The 13,208-nt window shown below is 39.7% G+C and overlaps 1 protein-coding gene across 1 annotated transcript in view; it reads left to right on the top strand.

Annotated features, from left to right (window-relative positions):
* Nucleotides 1-12,888, top strand: part of mst1ra (macrophage stimulating 1 receptor a) — a 44,404-nt gene extending 31,516 nt beyond the window's left edge. Inside the window, exons 13-21 of the mRNA XM_062996702.1 lie at nt 2,046-2,199; nt 3,720-3,806; nt 5,060-5,266; nt 5,454-5,534; nt 8,934-9,115; nt 9,424-9,533; nt 10,204-10,369; nt 10,480-10,616; nt 12,518-12,888. Coding sequence (XP_062852772.1) covers nt 2,046-2,199; nt 3,720-3,806; nt 5,060-5,266; nt 5,454-5,534; nt 8,934-9,115; nt 9,424-9,533; nt 10,204-10,369; nt 10,480-10,616; nt 12,518-12,764 — 1,371 coding nt within the window. The 3' untranslated portion in view covers nt 12,765-12,888. The remainder of the gene's footprint in view (nt 1-2,045; nt 2,200-3,719; nt 3,807-5,059; nt 5,267-5,453; nt 5,535-8,933; nt 9,116-9,423; nt 9,534-10,203; nt 10,370-10,479; nt 10,617-12,517) is intronic.
* Nucleotides 12,889-13,208: the final 320 nt, after the last annotated feature.

Genomic DNA, 13,208 nt, shown 5'->3' with positions numbered 1-13,208 from the left:
TCAGACGATCGCTCATCTATTGCTGCTGTTGGAGTTCGTCATCTTCTAGACCTTCATCAGTTGTCACAGGATGCTGCCCACGGGGTGCTGTTGGCTGGATATTTTTGGTTGGTGGACTATTCGCAGTCCAGCAGTGACAGTGAGGTGTTTAAAAACTCCATCAGCACAACACACACTAACACACCACCACCATGTCAGTGTCATTGCAGTGCTGAAGAATCATCCACCACCCAAATAATACCTACTCCGTAGTGGTCCTAGGAGAGTCCTGAGCATTGAAGAACAGCATGAAAGGGGGCTAACGAAGCATGCAGAGAAACAGATGGACTACAGTCAGTAATTGTTATGTGGCAGCAGCACAGTAAATTAAACCATACAAAATTTTACGGATCAAGAGCTTTGGTAAATAGTTACATCAGATGTTAAAATAAGTGAAAAAAGTGAGTCATTTTTGTCAGCTTGCTTTGTGTGAGCACATTTAAGACTGCTGATGGTGCAATGGAGCAGTAAATGGTTTTAGGCGACCTAGTGTGTGCATGAAACAATCAAGCTGCATTTTACAGCAACAGCCTGTCTGAATATTGATGCTGACCATGTGCAACCCTCATGTGCGACCACAATTTAATCAATCCATCATGTCTACTTGCAGCTTGAAAAATATGACATTACAAATCACTAGTCATTACGAACTGGTTCCATTAGGATAACGATGAGTTTGATGTATCACACATGCCCCTCCAGTCATTAGATTTAAGTTCAATAAGGTTGCTTTGTAATATGGTAGAATGGGAGGCACTCATTAAGGCACAGCTGACAAATCTGCACCAATTATGTCGGGCAATTACATGGACTGAAATCTCAGAGGAATGTTTCCAACACCTTGTAAAATTCATGGCACAAAGAATTGAAGCTGCTTCGATAGCAAAGAAAAGTACCATTCAGTCCAAGTATGGGATTCGTAATGAAGTATCTATAAGGTGTACCGTTTTTATATGTGTATAAAAAGGTTTTTAAGACCTTTTCATCCAGAAGTGAATGAAAGTAGTTAAGGTTATTTTATTAATAATATACACTGATTAGCCATAACATTAAAACCACCTCCTTGTTTCTACACTCACTGTCCATTTTATCAGCTCCACTTACCATATATAAGCACTTTGTAGTTCTACAATTACTGACTGTAGTCCATCTGTTTTTCTGCCTGCTTTTTTAGCCCCCTTTCAGAGCAGGTATTATTTGGGTGGTGGATCATTCTTAGCACTGCAGTGACACTGACATGGGGGTGGTGTGTTAGTGGGTGTTGTGCTGGTATGAGTGGATAAGACACAGCAGCACTGCTGGAGTTTTTAAACACCTCACTGTCTCTGATGAACTGAGAATAGTCGACCAACCAAAAATATATCCAGCCAAGCATCATGTGACCACTGATGAAGGTCTAGAAGATGACCAACTCAAACAGCAGCAATAGGTGAGCGATCGTCTCTGACTTTACATCTACAAGGTGGACCGACTAGGTAAGAGTGTCTAATAGAGTGGACAGTGAGTGGACACGGTATTTAAAAACTCCAGCAGCACTGCTGTGTCTGATCCACTCATACCAGCACAACACACACTAACTAGTGTCATTGTCACTGCAGTGCTGAAAATGATCCAACACTCAAGTAATACCTGCCCTGTGGTGGTCCTGTAGGGGTAAAAGCAGGTAATATACAGTATATATATATATATATATATATATATATATATATATATATATATATATATATATATATATAAAGTAAGCTGAATTAATTAGGGCTATAATTAAAAAGAAATTGTTTAAACATTTTCAAGGTCCATAAGACTTATTTTTGTTACATTTGTGTCAGATTTAAAGTATTACTGTACTGGATTATTCATTTTTTCCACACTAGACCTGGTCTCAAACTACATGACTATTAAGGTTAAGATCGTTAAGGAAGTTTTGGAACAAAGAAATAAGTCATGTATATCAGTAAATAATATACACCTCAATTTATTTTAAATAACTGTCTCCATTATTCCAGCTCTCAGTAAACGGGGAAGTGTATGAGATTGGCAGGGTGGCATACAGAAGTAACAATTTCATAATAGGAATTGTGCTTGGGATACTGGCAGCTCTGGCCCTGGGAGCTGCTTTAGCATATGCAGTAATGACTCATCTACGCAAAAGAAATAAAGGTAAGCCCATACTTAGGTACTTACAACACAGTAATAATATGTTTTTTGCTATTATATATATATATATATTTTTTTTTTTATATAACATACAATACAGAACAATCCTGTATTATTCTTTAGTTGTTGGCACAGCATACTTGATTTGGCACAGTTTTACGCCGAATGCCCTTCCTAACACAACCCTTCTTATTTTTATTCGGGCTTGGGACAAGTTTATGACCAAATGGCTAGGCTGTTCAGCCATCCCTCTTCTCAGGTGCCTGACCGTTTAATTACACTGCTGAGATTTGAACCAGAAAGTGTCCACTGATAACAAATACTACAGGAAGATTAACACATACACCGATCAGCCATAACATTAAAACCACCTCCTTGTTTCTACACTCACTGTCCATTTTATCAGCTCCACTTACAATATAGAAGCACTTTGTAGTTCTACAATTACTGCCTGTAGTCCATCTATTTCCCTACATACTTTCTTAGCCTGCTTTCACCCCCACAGGACCACCACAGAGCAGGTATTATTTACTCGCTGCTGGAGTTTTTAAATACCATGTCCACTTATTGTCCACTCTATTAGACACTCCTACCTAGTTGGTCCACCTTATAGATGTAAAGTCAGAGACGATCGCTCGTCTATTGCTGCTGTTTGAGTTGGACATCTTCTAGACCTTTATCAGTGGTCACAGGATGCTGCCCACAGGGTGCTGTTGGCTGGATATTTTTGGTTGGTGGACTGTGTCTGATCCATTTATACCAGCACAACACACACTAACACACCACCACCATGTCAGTGTCACTGCAGTGCTGAGAATGACCCACCACCCAAATAATACCTGCTCTGTAGTGGTCCTGGGAGAGTCCTGAGCATTGAAGAACAGCATGAAATGGGGCTAACAAAGCTTGCAGAGAAACAGATGGACTACAGTCAGTAATTGTAGAACTGCAAAGTGCTTCTAAATGGTAAGTGGAGCTGATAAAATGGACAGTGAAGGTAAAAACAAGGAGGTAGTTTTAATGTTATGACTGATAAGAAAATAGCTCTAGTCTCTAACTGTAGTCTAGTCTCTAACCACACGTGCAACGGTAATGGCTTTCTAATAAAGAGGGCAGTGAGTTTAAGCAGTATTAAAAATCTTAACAACACGTCTGCACCTGATACAACACACTTCATTATCAAGTCATTACCATTTTAGTGTCATTGCAATGCAGTGAACCAACCAAACAGCATCTCGTTTCTGTAAGAGTCTTTTTCCATTGTTAAATAGGGTGACAAAGTGTACAGAGCAAAAGTGTGCAGTAATTGTATACCCACAAAGTTTTAATTGGTAGGTGTAGCTTAAAAAATAATCAATGAATGTACGAACCAGATAAGTGTACATAATAAAGTGCTCAGTGGTAAATAAATATACGTTTATTAATTTATTATTTTTGTCAAATTCCAACCTCTGGTTTGTTTGATTTGCCTGATAACAATATTATGAAATATTTGTGTTAAAATATTACTGTCCTTCTCATAGCTATGCAGGCAGAGGCTCGTCTATCACATTTTTCCTCCAGGAATGGCATAGGCACAGATACTTCACCTGTTGGAGACTACAGACGGGGTAAATCTTACTTTATAAATGATCAAATTTACCAATTTTACAAATTTTATTAAAATATCACTTACAGAATGTAGATACGTGTAGAAAATGCTTAAATGCATTGGTGATTTGATTGAACTACAACTTTTTCCGATGCTCACATGCCCATTGTTGGTGCTTTCAGCAGTAGACAGGGGTCAGCATGGGAACCCTGACTGGTCTGCTGCTATGCAGCCCCATACACAACAAACCTGCGATGCACTGTGTATTCTGACATCTTTCTATCAGAACCAGCATTAACTTCTTTAGCAATTTGAGCTACAGTAGCTACTGTTGGATCGGACCACACGGGCCGCCCATGACCCTGTTATTGGTTTACCACTGTTCCTTCCTTGGACCACTTTTGATAGTGGAACACCCCACAAGAGCTGCAGTTTTGGAGATGCCATTTGGAGATGTCGTCTAGCCATCACAATTTGGCCCTTGTCTAACTTGCTCAAATCCTAACACATCAACTTTGAGAATAAAATGTTCACTTGCTGCCTAATATATCCCACCCACTAACAGGTACCATAATAAAGAGTTAATCAGTGTTATTCACTTCACCGATGAGTGGTCATAATGCTATTACATAAAGAGAACGTCGTACATCAATTCTATGCACAAATGCTGTTGAATAGGAAAGGTTATGTAACAAAGTGGTAAACATGCTCTGTTCTTTTTGGTGACTGTGTTCTAAATTTTGAAAATACAAGTGAAAACATTAGAAATCTTTTCTTTGTACTTTTGTCAGTTAAATTAAGTTTCAAGAGACATTAACAAATTGCAGAAATTGCATTTTGCAAGCTTCCCCAACATTTCTGGGAATAGGGTTTGTACCAAAAATGAATTAATTCAATAATATTATTCATTAAATAAAAATATGGTAATCAGAGTCCTAATTTTAAACGGTCGGGCATCTAGATTTAGAATTTAGACAGGATTATCTATATCTTATTTAGACAGGATTAGCTATATATCTTGGGGGGGGGGGGGGGGGGGGGTACTAGGGTAGGCAGGGTGTGCTACTGCAATGCGCCAAGTGATTCTGGGGAATTCAGACCCACAGTGACCCTGACCAGCGGTGGAAAAACATGAAAATTAAATGAAAAAAAAAGGTTGAAGTTAAACAAAGCCAGGTTGTAACAATCGTTCACATGTAAAAATATTCCTAATGTCTGAAGTACAGCTTTTGGTATTTACATGTAACCCCTATTTCTTTTTCTATTTTGCAGATATGTCCCTTCAGACATCATATGATTCGGGTATGGCATTTTCTGGGTTAGCTTATGCCAGTCATGTAGATCCGGCTTCTATTCCTCTGGTGTCACCTCAAAGAATCTCTCTGTCAGCCCTGCGACCAGAGTTGCTGGAGGAGGTAAAGGATGTGCTCATTCCTCCTGAGAAACTTAACATCCAGTATGATAAGGTGATTGGAAAAGGTACGCTTCAGCAACATGAATGTACTTTTCAACTGCACAGATTTATTTCACTGTTTAATTGATTATGATGATCTCTGGGATCAATATTCAAATAAATGTGACTTCACCTGATTTTGGTCCTACAGCTCTTTTATTGTTTTTATTTTATTTTACATTCTCTCTCTCATTTCTGTTTGTTTATTTGCAGGTCATTTTGGAACAGTGTACCATGGCAACCTTACTGATAGCAACAACCATGAAATCCACTGTGCAGTGAAGTCATTAAACAGTGAGTGTGTTAATAACAGGGCGTGTCATGCTTTATCACTAAGGCACCAGGTGTAGCCTTGCACATTATAAAAACAAATAAAAAGCACAAAAACAAGACGCTGTGTGGCACCCACACCACCTTAAAATAGGCCCAAGCTACGGCTCTGTTGATGAACAGGCAGTGCTTAAACTGCTTCATCCTGGTCAGGTTCACGGTGGGTTCTGTTCAAGGCAGGAATACCCTGGACAGGGTGCCTGTCCATTGAGAGGCTTTGGCCATCCACCCCTCGAATGCACATTGTAAAAATTTGGCTTTGGTGGTTACAGAATTGACTATTGCAGCAGATTCTGTTAGTATTAAACAATAGCATTGTACCAATAGAGTTTGCTGAGTTTATATTTGAAAGGAGTAAATGTTGTGTAGGGGCATGTCTATTACAATTAGATGGAGACATAAAAACAAGCCACCCTGGCTTTGTGCTTGCTTAGTACTACAGGGTGGGCCATTTATATGGATACACCTAAATAAAAGGGGAATGGTTGGTGATATTAACTTCCTCCTTCCTTGTGGCACATTAGTATATGGGAGGGGGGAAACTTTTCAAGATGGGTGGTGACCATGGCGGCCATTTTGAAGTCGGCCATTTTGGATCCAACTTTAGTTTTTTCAATGGGAAGAGGGTCATGTGACACATCAAACTTATTGAGAATTTCACAAGAAAAACAATGGTGTGCTTGGTTAACGTAACTTTATTCTTTCATGAGTTATTTACAAGTTTCTGACCACTTATAAAATGTGTTCAAAGTGCTGCCCATTGTGTTGGATTGTCAATGCAACCCTCTTCTCCCACTCTTCACACACTGATAGCAACACCGCAGAAGAAATGCTAGCACAGGCTTCCAGTATCCGTAGTTTCAGGTGCTGCACATCTCGTATCTTCACAGCATAGACAATTGCCTTCAGATGACCCCAAAGATAAAAGTCTAAGGGGGTCAGATCGGGAGACCTTGGGGGCCATTCAACTGGCCCACGACGACCAATCCACTTTCCAGGAAACTGTTCATCTAGGAATGCTCGGACCTGACACCCATAATGTGGTGGTGCACCATCTTGCTGGAAAAACTCAGGGAACGTGCCAGCTTCAGTGCATAAAGAGGGAAACACATCATCATGTAGCAATTTCAAATATCCAGTGGCCTTGAGGTTTCCATTGATGAAGAATGGCCCCACTATCTTTGTACCCCATATACCACACCATACCATCAACTTTTGTGTTCCAACAGTCTTGGAGGGATCTATCCAATGTGGGTTAGTGTCAGACCAATAGCGGTGGTTTTGTTTGTTAACTTCACCATTCACATAAAAGTTTGCCTCATCACTGAACAAAATGTTCTGTGTAAACTGAGGGTCCTGTTCCAATTTTTGTTTTGCCCATTCTGCAAATTCAGTGCGCCGATCTGGGTCATCCTCGTTGAGATGCTGCAGCAGCTGGAGTTTGTAAGGGTGCCATTTGTGAGTAGCTAATATCCGCCGAAGGGATGTTCGACTGATGCCACTCTTCAGTGACATGCGGCGAGTTCTACGCTGTGGGCTCTTGCTGAATGAAGCTAGGACAGCCACTGATGTTTCTTCATTAGTGACAGTTTTCATGCGTCCACATTTTGGCAAATCCAACACTGAACCAGTTTCACGAAACTTGGCAAGCAGTTTGCTAACTGTAGCATGGGAGATGGGTGGTCTCGTAGGGTGTCTTGCATTGAAATCTGCTGCAATGACCCGGGTACTGCGTTCACCAGACATCAACACAATTTCTATCCGCTCCTCACATGTTAACCTCTGCGACATGTCAATGGCTGTAAACAAAGAGAAGCTTGTAAATAACTCATGAAAGAATAAAGTTATGTTCAAACCAAGCACACCATTGTTTTTCTTGTGAAATTCTCAATAAGTTTGATGTGTCACATGACCCTCTTCCCATTGAAAAAACTAAAGTTGGATCCAAAATGGCCGACTTCAAAATGGCCGCCATGGTCACCACCCATCTTGAAAAGTTTCCCCCCTCCCATAGATAGATAGATAGGGTAGCAGCAGATACTCTGGAGGAATTTTCTTATCACCAAGGTCATTGATGATAACATAGTGTGCCAAAAGCAAGAATAACATGTTAGTCTGAGCCCTACAATTTTTAACAGGAACTCACAAATAGAATTAATTAATTAATGCGTCTCTGATCCATCTCATTTCGCAAAGCCGCTAGTTTCTCCAGGATGGAATCCATGTTGCGATTAATAACCACAGTCTGAGATCCAACAGCTCTGCGCACCATATCAATCAAATTGGGCAGTTTCTGGGGACCTTTGACAACTGACCCAACTTTTTTAATTTCCCGATACAGCAGGGGTAAATCCAAGTCCAATCAGCAAAAACCCCACGATCAAAGTTCCGAATAGGTAAACATCCTCAACGTCCTCCAACGAAAGAGGTGCCAAGCACACGACTCTCCACTTCCCCCACGAGTCCGTCGTGTATCCTGCCATCTGCGTTCCGTCGGGGCATGTGGGTTCCCCCGAACCCGAACTTCTCGATGAGAAGATTGTGTCAATAGCATTCAGAGACATTTAACCAATTCCATAATTTGTTCTTTGAGGAGCTGTGCTGAGAAAATCTCCGTAGAGTAGAGTAGACGAGACAGGACGATACGAGAAGCCAGCAGGAGGGGAGGAGGAAGGAAAAGTGCGTCTGTCTTCCACGAGAGCAAGCAGAGTTGCCATATACTAATGTGCCACAAACAGGAAGTTAATATCACCAACCATTCCCATTTTATTTAGGTGTATCCATATAAATGGCCCACCCTGTATAATGCAGCACATATTTAAATCCCTGCTACAGACTCATCATTTATTTGCTAATTTTTTAAAAATCTGATCTTTCTGTGCTCAAATGGCTTGTCTGTCCAATTCGAGTTTGAATCTCAGCTGTGCTATCTACTGCCTGGCCACCTACACAGAAACAATTGGTTGTGTGTCTGTAAAGGAGATAAATGGTCAGTTGCTGGGTAGAGGGGTTATGTGACAGTTTGCAGTCCTTATTGATTTGGGATGAGGGGCTGCACCAGCAGTAGAATGGTTGCATTCGGAAGAAAATTGATGTGACCAGTTTGGGGATAAAATGGTGGAAATACGAGTAAAATAATAAAAAGTTTTCGAAATTTTAGATTTTGGCTGCCTACCATAGAGGGTAGAAATCTGAAAACTCAGCAGAATTACTTTCTGATGATGTTTAGACATATTTAAATGCTAAACACTTCTTTCTCCTGATATTTATTATAAGCTTTATCTGGATCAGGTATGCGTTTTACTTAACGATTGACATATGTAGGGTTAATAAGATTAATGACATTTTGCTGTGTATTGACAGGAATTACAGATGTGGAGGAGGTGGAGCTCTTCTTGAAAGAGGGCATCCTGATGAAAGCATTTCACCATCCTCATGTGCTCTCGCTGCTGGGCATTCTGCTGCCGGCTGACAATCTTCCTTTGGTGGTCCTGCCGTACATGAAGCATGGAGACCTTCGGCATTTCATTCGCTCTAAAGAAAGGGTGTGTGTTACTCATGGTTTATTGCATTATTCAGTCCAGCTGCCGTACAGAAAACACAGCTACTTTTTGGTTGAAAGAATTGTAGAGGCCAAACATCATAAAGATCTACAAAAAGGGTTTAGTGTTACTGTGCTCAGTTTGTTTTGGACCTGGGAGCAACGCTGTGCTATAAAAGAATTTTATAATGACTATTACCAGTGAATTACACAAATGAATAAATAACAAATAATACAAAAAATTCAAAAATATTTTGCCCAAAGAGTTGACGTTTTGTGTAACCCCATGCTTTTTTTATTCTGTGTGACTAGAATCCCACAATAAAGGACCTAATAGGGTTTGGGCTTCAGGTGGCTAAAGGGATGGAGTATTTGGCACGGAAGAAGTTTGTTCATAGAGACCTGGCAGCTCGAAACTGCATGTAAGTAGCTACTCTACATCCTCAAAATGAGTTAGTTCAGGAGTTGAACTGTTATTTGTGGTGCAGTTCAGGTTTCTTATTTAAATATTACATCATTTTTGTTAAATGCAATTACAACAAGAATTTTATTGTTTTATCCGAGTAACGTAATTATAGTTTTTTTAATACACACATTTTAAATTTGATGCCTGCAACAGGGCATCTGGACAAAATAGGAGTGGAATGTTTATAGAATATTAAAATTACACCATTAAAACATTCCACAATAAGCAGGTGAATTGGTAATATATTCATAAAATTGTCATTTAATTGGTATTCCCAAATGCTTAGTGTTGCAAGCAATCATAAAACCCTCTATCATACCCTCCAATTATATCCAAAGATAAATCTTTGTCACTTTGTACCAAACTTTATAAGAGAATTGTCAATGAGTTCAAAACATACGTCTTTCACCATATACTGTACATAATCTTGTAAAAAGATTCAGATAACTGGAGAAGCCTCAGTCAATGTAGGGCTAGACCTGCTCGGCCCACAGCAATGTCAAGCTCACCTGAGTAAAGGAACTGAAAGTACTCATTTGTAATCAAAATCCATTTTTGGACCTGTAAGCATGTGTTCCAAATATAACTTAACATTTTAACTGTGAGGCTTATTGTCTTTGTGCCAGGCTGGATGAGACATTTACTGTGAAGGTGGCTGACTTTGGAATGGCACGGGATATCTTGGATAAGGAATATTACAGCATTCAAGACCACAAAAGAGCCAAACTGCCGATCAAATGGATGGCCATCGAGAGTTTACAGACGCAAAAATTTACCACCAAGTCTGATGTGGTAAGTAATTGTGTGGGTGAGAATCACACACTATATGAAATAAATATTCTTTGGCCAGGTAGGGCATTCATTTCAGATATCTGACACATTGTCTTTGTTGTGTTCTTTAGTGGTCATTTGGTGTGTTAATGTGGGAGATGCTGACCAGAGGAGCAAGTCCGTATCCTGACGTCGACCCTTACGACATGACGCCATATTTATTACAGGGACGGCGACTGGCACAGCCTCAGTACTGTCTGGACTCCCTGTAAGAGAGCTTGTTTGTTTACGTCATGTTTTACACTTTTGGTTACATTCATGACAGAAACGGTAGCTACTCATTACACAAGGTTCTTCAGTTCACAAGGTTATATCAAACACAGTCATGGACAATTTAGTATCTCCAGTTCACCTCACTTGCATGTCTTTGGACTGTGGGAGGAAACCGGAGCACCCGGAGGAAACCCACACGCACACGGGGAGAACATGCAAACTCCACACAGAAAGGACCTGGACCGCCCCACCTGGGGATCGAACCCAGGACCTTCTTGCTGTGAGGCGACAGTGCTACCCACTTGAGAGATCTTGTAAGAGAGCTTGTAAAAATTGCATTAAACTTTAAATTATAAAGGGTTTTTAATAATTAGTGACGAATGTCAGACATGTGGGTTGCATAGTTTGATATCTTTAATGAGGTGTGTTGCACCTGCAAAAATTAACAATGAACCCATTTTGCAGGATGCTACATAACTACTGAAGTAGAACAATGTTGTTGCTGAAAGAAACAAAAGGATGAAGGGAAAATAAAAGCAGTGGCCAAAATAACAAAAACAAAGCAACAAATTATAGACACACAAAACATGCATACGGTACCAGAAAAAAAGGCCCGTACCAAGCTCAGCATAAAAGTTTTAAGAAAAAGCAAGTTGCCAAAAGTAGCTTGCAAATCTGAAACTGTGGTAAATAGAAACTTTTCTACCTGAAGTGAATTAACATGCTGGCGACTTTCATTTGAGAGGAACTAACATGTCAATCATCTGTGCCTCCATGCCCCATCTGCTGGCCATATTTGGAATGGCAGAAGGACATGGTTTTGTATTAGTGTTTTAATAAGTTGGTTGAACTCATCCAATAGAAGTCCAAGTTGAGTGGCAAGAATAATGTTTATCTTTTACCAAAATAAAGTTAGCTACTAAAAACTAAAGTACCTGGTCATTTAGAAGCATTAAAATCAATGTATAATAAAAGAGGAAATTGGTGAATACTCATATTAAAATTGAATGAAATTTTAAAAAAGGGCCAGGAATTATTACTAGTATGTTTTTCAAAAATACTAAGATATATAAATATATATTTTAAATATATAAACCATACATAAAAAACACTCATTAACACCCCTATTTCCTTCTGCGGTTTATTTTGGCAATTACAGCTACAACTATTTTTTTTACCCCACTTTATCCTGGACAAGACATCAATCACAGGGCTTTAGTCTTCTTCTCTCCAGCTAATCATGTTTGTCTAGATGCTCGACTTTGCCAGTAGCACCGCTGAGATTAGAACCCGGATCCCGTGAACCCGGAGCAGTGGTGGCCAAGCGAAATAGACTGCTGCGTCACCCGAGTGCCCCACAATAATGAATAAATAGTTTGATTTAGCTTCTCAAAAGATTGGATTAAATTGGATTCAACAATTCTTCATTATTCTGATTTGTTAAAACGTTTGTTCACATTTTAGTTAGGACATCTGCTTCTTTACTAGCAGAGGAGTTTTGCATGGGGTGTGCTCCTTGTGTAACCTTTCCTGCTGCTTTCAGGTCATCCTGCAATGTTTTACAAGAGACTGCTGGCTTCCCTCTTACTATTCTTATTATTTGTCTAAGAAATGTAAAACTTTGCTGGGTGCACCAATTCAGGGACAATTTGTGGTTCTGTAAACCTTTCACATTGCACATTGGAACTGACAAGTTTAGTTTAGTTTTTGTTTTTCATTTGAGTAACCTGAAATATTAATAAATGAAATATTACCAACCACTGGTAAAGTTGTTGGTGTGTCTTGGTTACTTTTAAATAACACAAAAACTGAACTGTGAATTGAACTTTATGAGATCTGTTCAACACCATGCACCATCTCTGTGTGTATCTTCATGTGTTTTATTTATCACTGCAGGTGGTGCATTCTGTTGCAATGCTGGAACCCTGAGCCTGATTTCAGGCCAACCTTTTCCACACTGGTGAGGGATCTGCAGCAGATTCACTCAGCGCTGGAAGGAGAGCATTATGTTAACCTGCAAGTGACTTATGTGAACCTGGAGCAAGGCCGTCCCTACCCCTCCATAGCCTCAGCCTCTCCAGCACTGCCTGAGGGCCACAGCACTGAAACACTGGATCAGCTGGAGGACAGTGGAGAGATGTAGACTCCTTCTAATGAAAATATGATGGAATGTATGAAACGAAATGCTGTCTGGTCTGCCTATGTGTCTTGTCCTGTCCTAATATGACTGTGAGTTTGCAGTATAGAGTAATGCTGTGTTTGAGTACTAGTAATAATTATTGATACTATTCCCAGTCACGTACAACAGCCCTGCTCACTTTTTGTGGTCACCTGATTCAATCAAATAGCTAATAAATGATTTTAAAAATGGTGAAAGTAGGTTTGAATGACATTGTGCAGAAAAGGGGTACTAAATGACCACAATTAAGAAATACTGGCCTAAAATTAAGATTTTACAAATAACATTTTGCTTACAGTACAAAGTAAAAATAAGTATACAAGATTTGATGTTTCAGAAATACTTATTTGGGTGTTTTGCTCCATTTTTTTTTTTTTTGCATTTTCCCCAATTGTCCTCCCAATTATG

Source organism: Trichomycterus rosablanca, chromosome 6, assembly GCF_030014385.1.
Source record: "Trichomycterus rosablanca isolate fTriRos1 chromosome 6, fTriRos1.hap1, whole genome shotgun sequence".
NCBI classification, from domain to species: Eukaryota; Metazoa; Chordata; class Actinopteri; order Siluriformes; family Trichomycteridae; genus Trichomycterus; species Trichomycterus rosablanca.
The sequence above is the reverse complement of the archived record's forward strand: the minus strand, read 5'-3'. Positions and strand labels throughout refer to the sequence as shown.